At 58.6% G+C, this 18,659-nt stretch overlaps 1 protein-coding gene across 6 annotated transcripts in view; it reads left to right on the top strand.

Annotated features, from left to right (window-relative positions):
* Positions 1-18,659, top strand: part of STK32C (serine/threonine kinase 32C) — a 51,436-nt gene that overhangs the window by 25,107 nt on the left and 7,670 nt on the right. For all 6 annotated transcript variants that reach the window (XM_081074854.1, XM_081074855.1, XM_081074856.1 and 3 more), the window contains exons 2-3: positions 10,605-10,660; positions 16,168-16,319. In XM_081074854.1, the coding sequence (XP_080930980.1) occupies positions 10,605-10,660; positions 16,168-16,319 (208 nt within the window). The remainder of the gene's footprint in view (positions 1-10,604; positions 10,661-16,167; positions 16,320-18,659) is intronic.

The following is an 18,659-nucleotide window of genomic DNA, read 5'->3' on the forward strand; positions in this document are numbered from 1 at the left end:
GTGACGGACCTTGGTGAGGCCTCAGTAAATAGGCAGGACGTCAATGATGAGTGCCACAGGCACGTGGGACGCCAGCCACCCCACCTCCGCATGGCGAGGCCAGGGGCACTCCAGGTACAGGGGTGCGGGGACAGCCTGATGTGTGAGCTGACACATGGGAGAGACCTGTGCCCTCTTGTCAGCTCTGCCAGTGGCCTTCATGCTTTTGGGGATAAATCAATCCATTAGCCAGCCAGAGGCCCGGTGCAGGGGGAGGCGCAGCGGGGAGGCGGCCCTTAGCCGGGTGGGGTGGGGGGGGGTGATAAATGGCTGCACGGCCCCATGTGAGCCGTCACGCTTTTCTCTAGCACCCTCGCCCCCGCCCCCGCATCAGCTTGCAGAATTGCCTGAAACCCTCTGCACAGATACACACACCAGAAGGTCAGCCTCAGCCAGCAGAATCCGCAGGCTGCCTCTCTTCCCATAATTCAGAAATTGCCAGGACCCCAGGCAGGGTGCGTCTGTCAGAGCAGGGCTGGCAGCCAGTGAACCCACTCAGAGAGACAACTGCACACGCACGTGCCCACAGATACATGGACACACATGCGAAGAGCTGAGAGCTGCACCCACAGCCACCCACACACACATGCAGACAGCTGCTCCCACCCACCCACACACACACACAAGTGTGATCTGAGGAGGATAATCGGGCTGCAGAATAAAAGTGAATTCTGTGCTCTGTAAACTCCCATTTGGGCCAGGTTTCAAGGGACCCAAAAGGAGAGCGGTGCCTGCACTTGGCACGCTGCTTCTAAAGTGGGGGGGCGTCCCTTCGTGCCGCTGGTTAGCTCTGCCCGAACTGAGCCCAGGGAACACTTGTCATTGATCAGAGAAACCACATGGGGAGAAGGGGCCAGGGAAGCCTGGGGCTGCGCCGGGGGCCCTGAATGTGTGACATTCTCCAGGCACAGACCCTGGGATCGGAGGAGGGGGGCAGCGGGCAGTGATTCTGTGTTGACCATTCGGGATGGTTCAGGTTTCTGCTGACAAAGCAGTCTCAGAATTAACCCACTCCCCATGTGTGTGCAGCAGGAGTGGCAGAGGGCTCCGGCACAGCTGCCCCACCCCAGCGGGCCTCACTGCCCACTGCTGCCCCAGCTCCCGGTGCAGTGGTGAGGGCAGGGACGCAGCGGCAGCTCCTCGTGGCCTGTCCCCACAACCCGTCCCCCATCAGCCCCAGGGCTGGCTGGGATGCCTGCAGGTTTGGCCTGGGGCTACCCCCACCCCACCCCCCAGGGCCTGCTCCTGGGATGTGATGCCCATGGGATGTTCTCCTAGAAGCCCATTCCCGCTGGCTCAGCTTGCTGCCTGGCCCTGTGCCCTGAGACCATGTCTGACCAACGTCCCCACCACCGTGGACCAGCCTCCCTTGGCACCACCAATCTCGCCGGCTCCCGAAGACATGAGTTCTGATCCTGACTGCTGTCTGTCGGCTCTGTGACCATGGGTGGGTCACTTAACCTCTCTGATCCTGCCTCAGTTTTCTGCTACCAAGTGGTGACCTCTGTGTCCTGCCATATCGTAGACTGGATTCCTCAAACTCTCCCTCTGCAAAATATCCATAATATATACTTTACATATTTTTACCGAGGTGTAGTTACAGTGAAATGCACAGATCTGAAGTGTACAGTTTGCTAAGTTTTGACAACTGTGTCCGACTGTGTAACCAAGACGCCAGTTGAGACATGGACACTGCTATCCTTCTGAAAATTTCTTCATGATGTTTCAGGCAGGCGTTCCTCAGCCCTGGGGGCAAACACTGTGCCATTTCTGCCACTGCAGATTAGTTTCTCCTGTCCTTGAACTTACATAAATGGGCTTACATACTACATGCTTTTTAAAACCCAGCTTTCTTTCCCGCAATGCAGGGTTTTTGCAATTCTTTCTCGTTGTTACATATTGGTAGTTGTTCTTTTCTAAAGGAAAGTCACTAAGTAGTATTCTGCTGTGTGACTTCAACACGGCCACTTTATCCACTGCTGGGGATGGACGTTGGGCTTGCTTCAGCACATGGCTGTTAGGGATGAGGTTACGAAGAGCTGTCCCGTGTGGACGCCTGCGTGCTCTCTGGGGTAAATATCTAGGAACGGAGTTGCTTGGTGGCACAGTGAGCGTACGCTTAAGTTTTTAAGAAACTGCCGGAGTTTTCCAGAGCAGCTTGGCATCGCACTCCTACCAGCAACGCACAGGCCCGCGGTCCCCTCCTGCCAGCACTTGCTATGGTCAGGCCAGGTTCTGCTGCCATCCTGGTACCTCAGCTCCTGGCGACTGATGGTATCAAGAATCTGTTCCCGAGCTGATTGGCCTTTTGTGTGTTGTCTGTCCAACTCTTCACCCATGTTTTAATTGCTTGTCATTTTATTATTGATTTGCAGGAGTTATTTACATAATCTGGCTACAAGCCCTTTGTTGGACATACATATCCCAAACACGCCTCCTACATTGACTTTTAAAAAGCATACATTTTTAACTTTGATGAAGTGAAAAAATTCTTTTTAATTTATCAATTTTTTTTCTTTTATGGTTGGTGTTCTGGCATTAGAAATCTGTGCCTATCTGTAGGTTGCACATATGTAGCCTTTCCCCCGTCCCTCAGGAGTTTTATATGTAGCGCCCATGTTTAGGTGTGCGGTCCCTCTAGAATCACCTGTTGGGGCACTTGCGGGGCCATCGGCAGGCATGTCAGTTCCCAGCCTTCCCAGACAGAACCTGCCGCTCATCTGCGATGACAGGGTGAGGAAACGCAGCACACTGCCTCCACGCCTGTTCTGAATCCAGGCTGCATTTAAATAAAATACAGATTTGATGAACGGGCGTGGCTCTGGACGAACAAACCGTTTGATGTCCTTCGTACAGCAAAGGGATCAGAATACAGCTGTCTACCTACACTCATGGTTTGTTTACCTCTTCCATTGAGAAAAAATAGGATTAACGATTGTCCTGCCCCCCACCTTCCACCTAATGACCTTGGAATAGGAAACTCATGTATCTCCCATAACGTCTGACTGGGGCTCCTGGCTGGCTTTGGGGTGACAAGGTCTGGGGCACGTGCATGTGTGAGCCTGGCCACTCTGGCTCTGACAGTGTCTTTGTTCCCAACCAGGACCACCCCCTAAGGTGCTCCCTCCGTCTCAGGAGGGTTCTGGGGGTGGCCAGGTTCTTCCTCCCTTGGAGGAAGTACTAACAGTGCTGACTGCTGAGCCGCCAGAGAAGTCTCCGGTCCTTTCTCTCAGGACCACCTCTCCCCCCCACTGCCTCTGCGTCCAGCCCGTGGCGCACGCCCACCCCAGCGTGACGGAGCCCCTCCCACACAGGCCTGCGCTGACCACCTCCTACACCGCATGGTACCATCTGCATGGGCCGCTTTTAAAAACCATTATTACTTTTTATCGAAGTGAAATCCATATAACAGAGAGTTGGGCATTTTCAAGTGAAGGACTGTGTTAGCACGCTCAGCACTGTGGGGTCTCCACGTGTGTCCAGTTCCCAGGGGGTTTCATCGCCCCTGAAGGAAACCCCATGCCCCTGGCAGCCTCTGGAGGCCACACTACTTCCTGTCTCTAGGTTGGCCTGTTCCTGACATTCCACGTGATGAAATCTGTGGTCTGTGGTGTCCATGTCTGGCCCTTTGCACTCGGCAGAATGTCCTCCAGGGTCATCCATGTTCTAGTACGTGTCAGAACGTAGTTCCTTTTAATGGCTGAACATATTCCTGGTGTGGATGGACCACATCGTGTTTATCCATCGTGAGCCGATGGACACTTGCTTGTCCCACCTTTTGGCTATTTCGTGGGTCACCTTCTCGGAGTTCCGTCTGTCACAGGGACCTCCGTGTCTCCTCACAAGGGGTCCCCTCTCCCTCGGCACCTGCCCTCACTGACCTGGCTTCCTCGGGCTCTGCCCACCACGCTCCGGTCCAGTGCTGCCCAGGGGTCTGTCCTTGAGTGAGGCCAACCTGCTGAAGGCATCCCTGGTTTTAAGTGTGTTGTTCTGTTTACTAACTCACCCCCACCATGGACCCCGAGCTGGAGCGTTCCCCACGACCCAGCAGTTGGACAGTGGCTGTACTTCCCTTATGTGTTAAATAACTTCCCACATTTGCACGCGTGGGGAGCAGTGTGTCCCTTGGCCTGGCTTGCGGTTGAACCTGGTGAAAAAGCTGGTACACATTCTGGGGCTGCATGAAGGGATTCAGTGTGTCCCTCAAGTTTTCTGGTGATTCTAGGCACCGGGGTCTGGCAGAAGCATCAGGAGCTGGGCCGGGGCAGGGCTGGCCTCCGGGTCTCCCCCAACGCCGGCTCGCGTTCTGGGCTTCGCACACAGGGTGGCCGTCCGCCAGCCTCCAGCCACCGGGTACTGGAACTTTTGTGTGGGGTTGATTTGCTAAAACCAGCCCAGCCGGGACCCAGGGCCCGCTCTTCTGTGCAGGTCGGCTTAGGAAACAGCACCTGTGCTGGGTCTGTGCTGGGGCTGCCCTCACGTCGGGGTGGAGCCGGGTGGGCGCTTGTGCTTGGTTTCTTCTGCAGGAGACTTGCACCCCTCCCTGCATGTCGCTTCCCCTCACAGGAGCCTGGCCCCGCAGGAGAGGCCTGTCTGTCTCCCTGCAGTCACCACAGGGTGCAGACAAACAGGTGTGTGGGGTGAAAGGCGAAGGACATTCTCCGGGGCCAGGATGGCACACTGACCTCAGCGTGCGGCTGTGCCCGCAGGACTGTTGGCTCCCCGACGTGAAGCAGGGGTCATGGTTTCGGGTGGGCCTGTGATGCGTCTGTCTCTGGCTCAGCAGGTGGAGGCTGCTGGGGCCTGTCTTGGTGTCTGCGAGGTTGGGGGGTCGGGGAGGATGTGCCCTGTGTCAGGGCCACTTCGGGGCCGGCTCTGACTCAGGAGCCCCAGCCCTATGACCCTCTCTTTCCTGGCACCCCGGCTTTGCCTGTGCTTTTCCCCCTGAGTCAGACTTAATGCTGTTTGTGGTGTGACGTGCCTGGCCCTGGGCCTTGGTGACATGTACCTTTGTCCAGTAACAGGAAAATATGCCCCCCGCCCCGAGGCCGCTGTGCAGTGGGTGAACAGTTAACCAGCTGCCGTCTGTTAAGGCCGTTGAAAACACTGGGCTCCTTCATCGCAGTTGCCTGCCTTACAGGGGCCAAGTCCCAGAAAGTCTGCAAGGGAAACAAAGTGTCCTGTGTGCTGTCGCAGACAAAGGACCATGTCCGCCCTCCATGGCGGAAAGGCTGAGTGGGTTGTTCCAACCCCACCTGGCCAGCGGCGTCTGGGCACCTGGGTGGGTTGGTGCCATGCGAGGTAGGAACTGTCTCCCAGCCCGTAGTCGGGGGCTCCACCTGGACAAAGGGGGAAAAGCCACGTTTAGCCCAAGCAGGCCTGCGTGCAGCCATCAGCCCGAAGCCCCAGGACTGTCAGCTTTTCTGGGACTTCAAGGGTGTGGGAGCCTTTGAGTGGCCCCCATGGGCCTGGAATTCAAGTGGGTGAGGGGCCTGGCCAGAAGGGGCTGGGGTTGCTGGTGCCCACTCCCAGGAGGCTGCTTGCTCTCCGCTCTGCTCTCACCCTCCTGGCCGTCCACACCAGTGGGTCCTCCCCCAGCAGGTGCATTGCTGTGCTCCCAGCATCGACCCCACGCACCTGGGAGGCCCCCCCACATGTGGGTCTCACAGGAGCTAGGGGTCCTGGCAGTGCTAAGGGGGACGGGGCTCAGTGGGTGGGGCGGCGTGGGGGAGACCTGGAGGTAGAAGGCCTGAGAGGGACGAGGTGGGTGCGCCCAGCAGTGGGGTCTGCAGAGGGGCTGCTGTGGCCTGAGGGGGTGCCCCTGGACTAGGGCTTCCGTCTGGCCCCTGCAGTCAGCCCGACAGCCCCCACATCTGCCCGCGTGCATGAACACAGACCGTGCAGAGACCAGCGCGTACACTTTGCCCCTCACTGTTCTCCCCTGACCAGTCCCTTTGCTGCTGGGCAAACCGCATTGGGGTTGAGGGTTCAGCTGCTGCACAGGCCTGTTTCTCCCCCTCCTGCCCCTGGCCCCCCACCCACGCTGGCCCCCTGCCCCCAGCTCCCTGTCCCTGGTGCTCTCCCCTTAGTCTACACATCTGGACTGTGAGTCCCGGGGCTGCTGCTATGGCTGGAGCAGGGGTCACAGTGACACTGGGGTCCTTGAGGCCTGGCCCTGCTGGTGGTACTGGTGGGGGCTGAGCTCCTGGAGTGGGAGGCAGTGGGTGCGCCTAAGACAGCAGGACTCCTGTGCCGTCCGGTCCCAGTGGCCCCGCAGGCTCGGAGGAGCGAGGCCCCAGCTGGCCGAAGCTACTGTATCAGTTTGCCTGAATCACCATTGAATGAAGGCTTCCAGCGCTGTCTAAGAACGTCGTCAGGAAACACCAGAACAGATTCCCGGCTCTTTCGGACGAGGCAGGATCCAGGATAAACAGTGGGAACCTGGGAAGTCGCCACTAAACGTGTCTTACGGGCGAAGCTTTTCCTGTAAGTGGACGTGTGGGGGTCTCCTCCACGGTCCTCGGAGTCCAGCCTCGGGTGGGAGGCGCCCACACCCACGGGCTCTGGTCTCCAGCCATGTGGGGCCCCAGAGCTTCAGGTGCAATCCTGGGCAGCAGGAGCCAGGATCGTTCCGGAACCCAGGTCCACAGAAGCCTCGGCTCTGCGTCTTGCTGTGTCTGATTCTCAGAAAGGACAGGGTGACAGTGTAGCTCTGCCCTCAGCACCGGGCTGGGAGAGGCCGCAGTGGTGCCACAGAACGCTGTCCTGGGCCCATGGTTGGGGGACACAGAAGAGCAAGCAGGCTGGCAGACCGGTGGGCACACCGAGGGGCCTACAGAGCTTCCTGAGAAGGGCCTGGAGCCGGGTGCCGGGAGGGGCGTGGGCGCAGAAGTGTCCCAGATAGAAGGAGTGGCAGGCCCCTGCAAGGAAAGGGTGCTGTCCAGCTGGGATGCCAGCTGAGGACAGACCCTCTCCCCAGCTCCTTGCAGATCAGGCAGCAGCCTGGGACGCCGAGAAGCTGCGCTCTGTGCGGGAGGCCGACCCGTGGCACCAGGGCTCCGAGAGCAGCTCAGGCACAGACACCCGCATGTCCACAGGGCTGCTGCCGGTCCTAACTAGGCGGGGTACTGGCAGCACACATCACCCCTTTGGGGCTCCAGACTCTGAGGTCAGAGGCCACACTCAACACCCTCTTCTCCACTTTCCTGCCCAGGCATCTGCAGACATCCTCAGGGTTCCCGCAAACCCTGGCCGAGGGCCCTGAGGGGCTGAGGGGTCAGGAGGCGCACTCCATCCTTTGTCTGCTGCCTCGAGGGCCGTTGCTGAGTTGGCTGGGCTCCCCAGCCCGGTTTTCTCACCTGTATGTGGGAGCATATTCCCCTCACCGGGTGCCCTGAGTGTCCCGTCACGGCGCTGCCCCTGTCGCCTGTGGGGTCTCGGGTCCCGGCACACCCATGGCCTCCAAGGACAGGTGCCGAGCAGGCCAGGTGCCGCCTGGCGACCAGTGTCCTCTGCGCGCAGGTGTCCCGCTTACACAGGTGGGCTGGGGCTGTGTTGCCGGAGGGGCCCGGGTGGGGACGTGTGCAGGGCCGGCCAGAGCCAGGTGGGGTGCTTTTCTTTGAGAGTTTTCTGGGTCGTGGATGTGTGATGAAATTCAAGCAACTTGTGTATGAATTGAGCCAACTCGTGACATTTGATTTATTGTGACAACTTGCCAAATAATTCCCACGTTTGCTATATGGAATTCTCCCGAGGACGAAGGGGCTGGTGCCACCAGGCCTGTCCTAGGTGACCGGAGGAGGTGGCAGTTCCGGGTCCAGCACCCAGGACTTGCCCTGTGGCCGTGGGCAGCTCATACAGCACACGGTTCCTGTATGACCGTCTGACTGTCTCGGGCACCCACTTCCTGGCCCCGGAGGCGTTAAGACCTACCTGGCAGGGGTCCGGGGGCGTGTGCATCAGAAGCACGTCTGCGGGGAGTCTTCACTGTGTCACTGTAACGGCTGAATGACTCAGGAGTTCACAGCAGGGCTGTTTGTACGCTCCCAGAGCCCATCTTCCCTCTTGCTTTCCTCACTGGGGGCAATTTTTGGTCTGTTTTGAGAAGAGCCTGGCTTGTGAGAGGACTGCTCTCTGTCCGAACCAACTGGGACGTGGAGCTTTCCTGACCCTCACCGTTGGCAGTGTCTCCTCCTGGCTTTCACGGGGATCACCTCTTTGTTTGGGGAGGAAAATGTGCTCCAACGTTCCTGACTCTTGCCCTGGATGTCGTGGTCACCGCAGTCACTGTGCAGTGGCACTTGTGTCCCCGCCTGCCTTCATCCAGGGGCTGTGTGGACACTGCGCTGGGACCCCCCTCCCTTACCCCCACCCTTCCCAGGACCTGAAGGACTGACAGTGTAGCCCACGCAGAGCCAGTGCGACAGAGTCAGGGCTCCTGTGTCACAATGGGACGGTCCACAGCACAGTCCCAGCCCCAGGAAACCATGGGTGACCTGCGCAGGTCCCACTGGGACCACGCTTCTGGAAAGAGCTCTGGCTGCGGTGTGCATGGGTGGCCTTTTCCTGGGAGCTGGCTCCTGAGATTGGATGAAAAATTCTAGGACAGCGTTAGATGACCTAGGGGGTTCGTCTGGGCTCCACGCTGAGCACGCGGATGAGTTGTGAGGAGGTGACTCCAGCACCGTGGGGCTCAGTCAGTGACCCAGAACCAGGCAGCGGCCCTCGGAAGGACGTGGCCTGGGCTCTGCGAGACTGGGCAGTGTGGCAGCACGTGAGCGTCCACACTGGGGAAACAGAATTAAAGCCTTCCCCGCTTGTGGTCCGGTGGCTGCATCAAGGTGACCTATTTTCACAGTGACCCTGTGCTTTCACCTCTGCAAAATAAAAGCCTTCCTCGAAGAATAAATGTTCTCAAAACACCGCTTTTTAAACATTTATCTGCACCAGGAGGCCCGTGCAGCTGCTCTCGGGCCATGCCACCTCCTTGCAAGCCCAGCTCTTATCCCTGGCAGAGACACATGAATGTCGGGGGACCGTGGGGCTCGGTTAGCTTTTCCTTTCACTTACCCTGTGATTTCGGAAGTGCCTAACGCAGGGCCAGTGTGCCAATAGTGTTACACAGCAGCAGAAGGCACACTTAAGAATGCGGCAAACTGGTCTGGGCAACCACAGCCCGGGGACCCCCGCTTATACCCTCACACCCTCATTTCTTTGTCCAAATGTCAGCTTCACAAACGTCTCCCCGATGACCTTGTGTATAGTAGCACCCTGCCCCCTCTGCACCCTCTTCCTGCTTTACTTTCCTCCCTGCACCAGGCACGGCATTCATTTGCTGGCTTAGTGTCTGTCCGGGAGTGTCCGTTCCCAGAGCCACCTCCCTGTCCTGTCACAGAGTTTGTGAAAGGCCCGGTCTGGAGTTCCGGCAGCAGCCTCCAACCTTGGCTCATTCACTGAGGCCCAGCCTCCTGAACAGACAGATCTGTGACCAGAGCCCTGTCACACGGCAGAGATGCAGCCCCGAGTGGCCCAGCAGAAGCAGCACCTTCCCTGCAAGCTGGGGGTGCTGGAGGGCCCCCCAGGGCTCAGGTGGCTCCTGGTGCCACGTGCAGAACAACAGGGCACTGTGAGGCTCAAGACATGCCCAGGAGGGGTGAACGGTCAGAGCACAAAAGGATGGAAATCCCCAGGACAGTGGGGTGGGAGCAGAGGGTTTGCATGTGCGGCTTGGGGCTCGACCCCACTCGGAGCTGGACCCGAGACTTAAAACCGCTGGGGGCTGCTTGGAGCCTCAAGGTGTTGGGGGGACAGACTTGGGGGGGGCACAGATCTGGGCGATGCGGCCAGGCTGCCTGGGCCCTGGCTGGAGACGGGCTCCCTGCCTGGGGTGCTGAGAAGCACAGAAGGGGAGAAACACGTGTGCACGTGGTGGAGCCCCGTCTCCCGTATGAGAAGGTAGCAGGTTCAGAACAGAATTGGGAGCCCTGGAAGGCTTGTCCCAACCTCTGCCCACAGCACAGGGACTAACGCCCACAGGCTGCGGTGTGCACGGTGGAGAGGCAGGCGGAGAGCACTGGGGACCATTAGGAAGCAGTAATCCAGGTGCCTTTCTCCAATTCCATCCCAAAAGTCATAAACCAGAACTCGGCAGTTTCTCACAGGCCGTGTGGACCACCCTGGGACAGGTGGTAGCCCCCTTATTGGTCCTGGGGCTGTGGCAGGCTCCCCTCAAGCTCATTCAGTCAACTCCCAAGGCAAATGCCCCGCCAGGAGACACAGCCGGAGGGGGGCCTGCCTCCCAGTCTCCGGGTCACCCTGAGAGAGCAGGGACCTCCTATTTTGGGTCTTCGTTGTTTGGGGGCAGTCTTCACTGGGGGGCTGCTGGGCATCTGGGACTGAAGCTGAGGGGCCCACAGAACCCACCTCTTGGCTTTGGCTCAGAAGACTGACTCTCTTGCAGGGTGAGGTGGGCCGCTCGCTGGAGGCCGCAGGGTGCTGGGCAGCATGGGGGGCCGGGCGGCACGGACCTTCCTGTCACCTCACCTGGCTTTCTCTGTTCTCTGCAGTGAACTTCGACCACTTCCAGATCCTGCGGGCCATTGGGAAGGGCAGCTTCGGCAAGGTAAGCGGAGCCGGCTGAGGCCAAGGCAGGAGGTGCTGCTGGACGGCCGTCCCCTTGACCCACCTGGGCCTGTCTCCTGGGCCGGCGACGCTGGGGCTCAGACGAGGCCGTCGGCTGAGCTCACCAGTGCTGGGTCTGCGGCCCAGGCATTGAGGGGTCTGCGAGCTCATCCGGGAGCTGAGAGCACAGATGGCACAGCCGCTGGGCTCTGTGGGGCCCAGACCCTGATACCCTGTCCGCACTGAGGCTCGAGAGGGTGTATCCAGGGGGCCCGCTGCTCTGGCCTCCATTTGTCCACTTCCCTTGTTTCCTCTCTCCAGATCCAGCTTCCTGATTGCTGCCTTGTAATATCTAGAGATGGGGGTAATTATAAGTCAGAGAGGCTTTCGGAGGCTCTGCCAAGATTAAAATTAGCTCCTGGAACTCTGCCTTGATGGCTCTGTTGCAAATGAATCACCTCTGAATGGACAGTTTCTTTACAGCTGTGGGGGGGGGGAGGATGGCAGATGAGCCCCCAGACAGCTGTCTGATGGTGTCCATTTGAGCTCTGCAAGCCTTTTAAAGGGGCGCAGAGTACTTTCATTGCATCCCGGATGGAGCTGCCCGAGTCCCTGAGGCTTGGGTGAGCAAAGAGAGGGTGTTGGCATCTCTGGGTGTCAGGAGATGACTGGAGGGCCTGCCTTTGGTGATTGTGCAAAGATGTTGAACAAAGGACATGGGACACGGTCCTAACATCAGTGAGCGTGTCAGACACGTAGCTGGTGGGCCTCCTGGCTTCTCCCAATGGAACGTAAGTTCTGTTCCCCAGGGCCACAGGGTGTGGGGAGCTGAGAGGGGCAGGCAGGTGGGGCTTGGGGGAACCTGTCCCACTGGCAGAGGAGGACAGCAGCCATGACCCAGTTTTGGGAGGGGCGGCTTACACATGGGGACCAGACGTCATCCAGGTGTTTGGAAAACAGCCGAGGAGACATGTGGGGACCCTCTGGGCAAAGACCAGGGGCGGGTAAGGGTGCCAGGCATGCCCCCGCCTGACCCACCCCACCGCCCCCACTCAGGCTCTTCTTGGGCACAGCTGGGCAGCCCCCTGCCCCCAGAAGTGTCTGCAGAGTGGGGCCCCCAGCACTCTGGCTGCTCTGACCAGCTCTTGGCTGCAAATGGGACACTGGTCACGGGCTCGGGCCAGAAAACAGTAGGTCTGGGACACGAGGGCGGGGACCTTCGGTGTTCAGTGATTCTCCGAGAACCAGACGAGGATGAGACCCGAAAGCCATTGCTAAGGGAGCCTTACCCATTGCAGCTGCCGTATCACTGAGCCCAAGAAACCATCCTCTGACTAAATGGCGTTACACAGAGCGGCCAGCAGGGCCGTGAGGGGTGTGGGTGCAGCCCCGTGGGCCGACAGCCCCCAGATGGTGGCCAGACACTGTGCTCCAGCTGCTCCAGTGTCCTTGGGAGGCCCGCTGTCCACTCATGTCCACTCAGGAGCTGGCCTGAAGGGACACTGTGTGTGTGTTTGGGGGCCACCTGAGGCTGCAGCTCCCCCCTCCCCCCCGCGCGCAGGTGATCTGTGACTGGCACTGTCTGCTGGGCCCCCAATGTCGCTGTGAGAAGGGTATAGTGGACCCCAGCATCTCTTGGGGTGCATGATTCAACTGTGTGATTGTCGCAGATGTAGGAAAACGACCTCAGTGTCAGGTGGTGCCACTGCCAGCCTGATGTCCTGCAGCCGCTCGCTGCCCGTGGCCCCTTCGTGGGACTGCACCCTTCTCCCCAGCCATGTGGCCATCTGCATGGGCTCATGAGGCCCTGTAGGTCCACTGGCCATGGCTAAGGGGCAGCCACTTAGCGTTGGGAAACAAACCCCGACCTACCCCCCCCTCCTCACCCTGATGGAATCGTGGGACGTGGCCACTCGGGCCTGGGGCGCTCTCTGCGGAGGGTCCCTCCCAGAGGCATAGGCTCCCCGGCAGCCTCCACCCACCCCACAGTGGCTTTGGGGGAGGCCAGTTGGGAAAAGATGAGGCCTGACCTTGCACAGGCATGTTTGGCACATGTGAGCTCACCCCGGGAGCGAGGGGAACAGCTGCCCCAGGGGAGAGTCCGGAGGACAGTGGCTGCGGCCCCTCCTCTCGCGGCTCCAGGAGTTGTGGGGAGGGGGCAGAGGCAGCCCCCTCATAATGCAGAGGTTTTAATGCCTCTTGTCACGCATGTGCTTTGTGGGGAACAAAACTTACTTGGAAAGAAAAGGAGCTGAGGCTGAAGCAGTAAATCTGAAAAACTCATAAACGGTGTTTGATGACAATGGCAGTTACTTGGCTGTTAGTCGGCACTCTTCTGGGCTGTCCCTGCAGCACCGCTGTGGCTGGTGGCATTTCACACGGAACCCCGGCTGCCCTGGGCCGGAGGCCGGCGGAGCTTCCTCCCGTTCATTCCATTTCCTCTTTGTCCAGCCTAAGTCCATTATCAGAGGAAGCCACTTAGAAAGCTGAGATCAATGTCATCGAAGGAAATGGCTTCACTGGGCCAAGTGCTCTGGGCCTGAACGCTGAGTTGTGGAAGGCGGGGCCTCCTCTCCTTCCTTGTAAATGCTGCCTGTCCCTTCTGCCACCTAGAGGGGTCCCTCAGAACAGAGACGGCCCCAAACCCCAGCGTTTCAAAGTGCCATGAATTGGAGCCTCTCTCATGCAGGCCAGGCCACTACTGGTGACCCAAGTCTCTGCTGCTTCCCCAAAGAGCATTCTGAAGTGACTGACTTTAAAGGAAAGACCTGGCAGCCTGAAGGCTGGCCTCAGGCACAGCGGGTGTCCTGGCCCCCTGGCCTGGGTCCACATCTGGGAAGGAAGTCAGAGGAAGTGGCTGGGTTGGCAGGTAAGAGGAGAGACGTGAGGGCGCCGTGAGAGCCCAGGCTAGCCCTGCCGGCAGGTGTGGTCACAGACGTGGAGGGAAGCAAGGTGTTTTCCCCAGGCGGCTGGCTCGGGAGCTGCGGGGATGTGTGCCAGTCCTGGGCTTCCGGAACACAGCACAATACGGACGCTGCAAACAGCAGGCACTCACACTCCCAGTCCCAGAGGCCAGGGGTTGAAATCGAGGGCCCAGCCAGGCTGGCTCCTTCTGGAGGCTCCAAAGGAGGCAAAATTTCACCCTTTTTTGTCTGAGGGTTTTCTGCCGGACCTGAAAATTCAATTGGCACAAGACAGGTTAACAGGAGAAAAGCATACAGATTTATTTAACATGTTTTACGTAATGGCCCTCGTGAGAAAATGAAGACCCGAAGAAGTGACAAAACCTAAATGTTTTTACGCTGGACAGAGAGAGGAAACAGGAAAGTAGCTAAAGCATGCAGGTTGCTAGAGGAAGGTGGGGTTACCTTACTAGGCCTGCTGGCTGTCTCAGCCTCCTCCGGCTTCAGCTTCCTGTCCTTGGGGCTGAGACTGTTCTCTCCTCCGGGGGTGGGAGTAGGGGGACATCTCCCACGGGAGGGGTTACTTCTTGCTTCTTGTAAGCCATTTCTGAGCCCAGACGGCAGTCAATTAAGACTTTTAGATGCTGGTCTCCATGCCTGTTCAGATGGCACAGCAAGGACAGGCAGTGGTGATGTTGACGCATTCCTGATTCATCGTCTGTGTCTCTGACGATGGCCCTGGTGTTCGGTGAGCCGTCTGAGTGGCCCACTCAGTGGCAGGCACGAAGGTTGCCCAGACGTGATCTGCGCTGTTGGTTTCTGCAAGTTCATATTGTCTGGCTTCCGTTTGTAGAGTTTGGGGGAAAGGGTTTTCATCCTTAGGGCTAACAAGTCAGAGCGTGGGAGAAGAATCAGAGTCGAGAATTACTGAGAGCTGCACGGAGTAGCAGGGCCAGTTTACAGGGGACACTGGCGCTCCTCCCACCCCACGTGGCTGTGCTGTGGCTTCTGCCGAAATGCACAACAGCCCCCTTTTTATTATGATAACTGAAGTAAGGCGAGTTTGTTTGCAAAATAAATGTGGTCTTGCTGAACTTGACCTGAGAGTTTACACAGGGCAGCAAGTGACATACAGGCTGTCTGAGTCTGCCTTGGTGGAGCCTTTGCGAGGAATTTCAGATTAGACGTTTAAAAGCCTCTGGGGCTAGGAGGCCAAGTCAGCAACTTGTCACCAGACTGTGCCTTTAGAACCTACAAGTTTGGGTGAATTCCCCTCTTCTTGAGGTCCCCAAGACATCCTGAGATTCCTGGGCCTGACGAGAAGTGACCTTCTTCGCACCTGTAAGGCCAGGAACCCTGGGAGCCAGGTGCCAGGCTGGTGTTTCAAGGGTCTTTGTAAGCGTCGGCTCCACAAAATCATCCTTGCTTTCCTAACTGCCCGCTCATGTGCCTGTCCCCACATCATTCTTACAGACAGTCTTTCATTCAGCAGCCCCAACACAGCTGCTTTCTTGCCCCTCTTTGTCCCCTCCCCTCGTCCAGGCTGTCCTCACACTGGCTGCGTCATGTCAACGTCATTTACGTTAATGGTGTGGTGTGACATCTCCGCCTGGCATGGTGAAAACTGTCACACGGCGTGACGTCTGTGGCCGCATGACTCTTCATTGAGCTCATAGGCTCATGTCCACAGGGTTGTTGGATGTTAAGATGTTGGAAAGTCTTGTTACAAACTACACTGCAACGAACGTCTTCGGAAGAAAGCACCTTCATCTTCTCAGATGGGCTCCTGGGCGAGGGTTCTGGGTTTCACCAAAGGGTTGGATCCAGCAGGTTTGGCTGGAGACACTGATGTCCACTGAGATGTCCGGTCTGTTCCAGGCCACCTGCCTTTGCATGAAGCTGGGACCTTGAGTTTTAGAATCTTCCACCCTGTTCCTTGAAGACCTGGAGACCAGAGGGTGTGAGGAGCCTCAGAAATGGTCTAAATCATTTGTCATTGGGGGGGGTCTCACCACGACTTGAGTGGTGCTGGCTGTCCAGCCCACAATTTTATGCATGAATCCTCGTTCCCCTTGGGGACCTTTGTCCCTGATTCTGGTTGAATGTCCTTGGCCATGAGAAGCCAGCTCGAGTTCCTCCCGCTCCTGGTGTTCTGTCCTCGCCACCCCTTGCGCCTCTCCGCCAGGCAGTCAGCGGAGTGAGCAGGGCCAGTGCTGCTGACTGTCCTTGCAGTTCAGTGCTCAGGGCACAGGAAGGGGAGACTGTCGTTCCAGGAAGGGTGGGCTGTTGAGGTGGCAGCTGTCACTCATGGGGGCTTCCTGGGTGCAGGGCTCTGGCTAGCCGGTCGTCTCATCCCCCAGCAAAATTCTCCACACCACTTGCTGTGTGGAGCCCGGAGAAGAGGAGGCCGGGGTGAAGGATGGTGACACCACCTGCCCAGGTCATGACTGGTGAGGAGCGTGACACCACAGTAGGCCTGCCTGCTGCCAGAAAGCACCTGTGCACAGGGGCCCTGTACCGCCAAAGACTTAATTATCCCCCATCGTTTCAAAGTGGTGGCCACAGGCGGGCGTGGGCGGCCGTGCTGAGGTGCCCGTGCCTGCAGGTGTGCATAGTGCAGAAGCGGGACACGGAGAAGATGTACGCCATGAAGTACATGAACAAGCAGCAGTGCATCGAGCGTGACGAGGTCCGCAACGTGTTTCGGGAGTTGGAGATCCTGCAAGAGGTCGAGCATGTCTTCCTGGTGAACCTCTGGTGAGTGGGAGCACTGCCCTCAGTCCTGACAGCCCAGCCCCTGCCCTCTCCAGGACCCCGGGGCCACAGCCATCCAGGCGTCACACATACTGTGTTGATGAGGGGCTCCGGGTCTGCAGGAAGACCCCGCTTTCCCACAAAGGAGGCCTGTGACACACGGAGCTTCTGGCAAAAAGTCAGGCGGGGAGTTTGAGGACCGGACTGAGTTCCCGCCACAGAATGGGCACCAAGCACAGCCCCTGGGTGTAGGACCAGCAGGCTGCCTCGGTCAGCCGTCTCTCCCCCGGTAGTGCTCCCGGCACAGGGCTTCCTGAGCCCTCAGCCTCCTGTCCTGGGGCCTGTGCTCCTGCTGCGCTCACAGGTGGGCAGGGTTCCCAAGGGCCCTTGGCGGTGTGGGTCTCACAGCACGGAGAGGCCTGTGGAAAATGTGCTCTGGGCCCACAGTGCCCCGGGAAGACTGGACCGTGCCCAGCGTGACCTGGGTCTCCACCAACTGAACTTAGAGGGACAGGCAGCCCAACCAGAGTATGGGGACAGTAGAGTGGGGCAGCGTGTCCTGGAAATGGTCTGGTGAGAGGTCTCTCAGGGGTCTGCTCACAGCTCAGATCCCCCTCCCCCGGTTATTGTCCAGGGGTCAACACAGGTGAGGAGGGACATCAAATGGACAGCAGCCTCACCTGCACCCCTCCCAGTGGAGTCCCATGGTCCTGCTCAGTAGTGACATAGGAGGGGGAGCTGGATGTGCTGTGGGGGCGTGGCCTTGCCCGGGCAGCTGTGTGGACACAGGAAGTCTCTGACCAAAGCCTTCAGGGCCACCAGGCTGTGGTGGGGCCAAGGGCTGCCCAGGCCAGAAAGAAAAGGCACTTATCCTTAGACCCCTCCCACCCCATCTGCACATGGCCCCCGGCCTCAGTCATTGTGGCCCCCATGGCCATCTGGTTTCCAGGCAGGCAGAGGGGCTGGCGGGGCCACCTGTGTCATCATGGCCATTGCCCTGTTTTCATTGTTGTGAGACAAGGGTTTTAAAGCTGGGGGTATCCAAGCACCCCTTAAACCTGCCACCACTGCCTGAGGCTGGGAGGGTTAGATGCCTAATCTCAAGGGTGGTGATTGCCCCCCTGGTGGGGTCAGGTAGGACCTCACTGTGGGGGGCCAGCCACAGCCTTGCAGGAACAATTCCATCTGGGGCCACAACACTGGCACTGGGGCTTCTCGCAACAAAGAAACCAAGGGTTTTCCTCCTCTGAGGCATTCTGGCCTCTCCCTAGGAGGCAGAGTTGCCTAATGGTCAGGAGCATTGTCCCCTGGCTTGGGTCCCTCTGCCCTGTCTCAGTCCCTGCCTCTGTGGAACGGAGCTTGGGTGGCTTCCTCACCAGACTGTAGAAGTTTAGGCGAGTCCACGCAGACAATAAACGCGCATGGGGCTGTGAGCCGTCATTGTGGTTAATGATTTCCTCCGCCACCTGCTGTAGCTGGGGTCACCATCCCTACAGGCCGGCCTGCCCAGGGACATCTCTCACCATTCCAGGGCCAGGCAGAGCGGGGCCACGGCAGCCTCTCCTGCAAGTGTGGGAGGCCACATGTTCTTGTCCACAGCTCTCTAGGACCCGTGCTTGTTCAGAAGCTTGGCTCCAGAGTCCCTTTGCTCTGTGGTCCCATTCCTGTGCCCCCTCCCTAGGCTCCAATCTGTACTACCCTCTCCAGGCCAGCTCCCCTGAGAATGAGGACAGGGTGGCTTGCAGAGAGCAGGAAGAGGAAGATCACAGAAAAAAAAAGAATGTTTTGTAACTGTTCTTGGAAGAGCCAGTTGATTAACAATAAGTTACCTCCAAAGTGGAAAGAGGTCCTCAAACCATTGTCTTGTTACCATTGTTACCATCAGCATCATCATCATCTTTTTTATCATCTTCACCACCACCACCATCACCACCACCACCACCACCTCCACCACCACCACCACTACCACCATCACCACCACCACCGCCACCACCACCACCACCACCACCTCCACCACCACCACCACTACCACCATCACCACCACCACCGCCACCACCATCACCACCACCACCGCCACCACCGCCACCACCACCACCACCTCCACCACAACCACCTCCACCACCACCACCATCACAACCACCATCACCACCACCGCCACCACCACCATCACCACAACCACCATCAACACCACAACCACCATCAATACCACCATCATCACCACAACCATCACCACCTCCACCACCACCACCACCACCACCACCTCCACCACCACCACCACTACCACCACCATCACCACCACCATCACCAACGCCGCCACCACCATCACCACAACCACCATCACCA

The sequence above is a fragment of the Rhinolophus hipposideros genome (assembly GCF_964194185.1).
Source record: "Rhinolophus hipposideros genome assembly, chromosome: 15".
Classification (NCBI taxonomy): Eukaryota; Metazoa; Chordata; class Mammalia; order Chiroptera; family Rhinolophidae; genus Rhinolophus; species Rhinolophus hipposideros.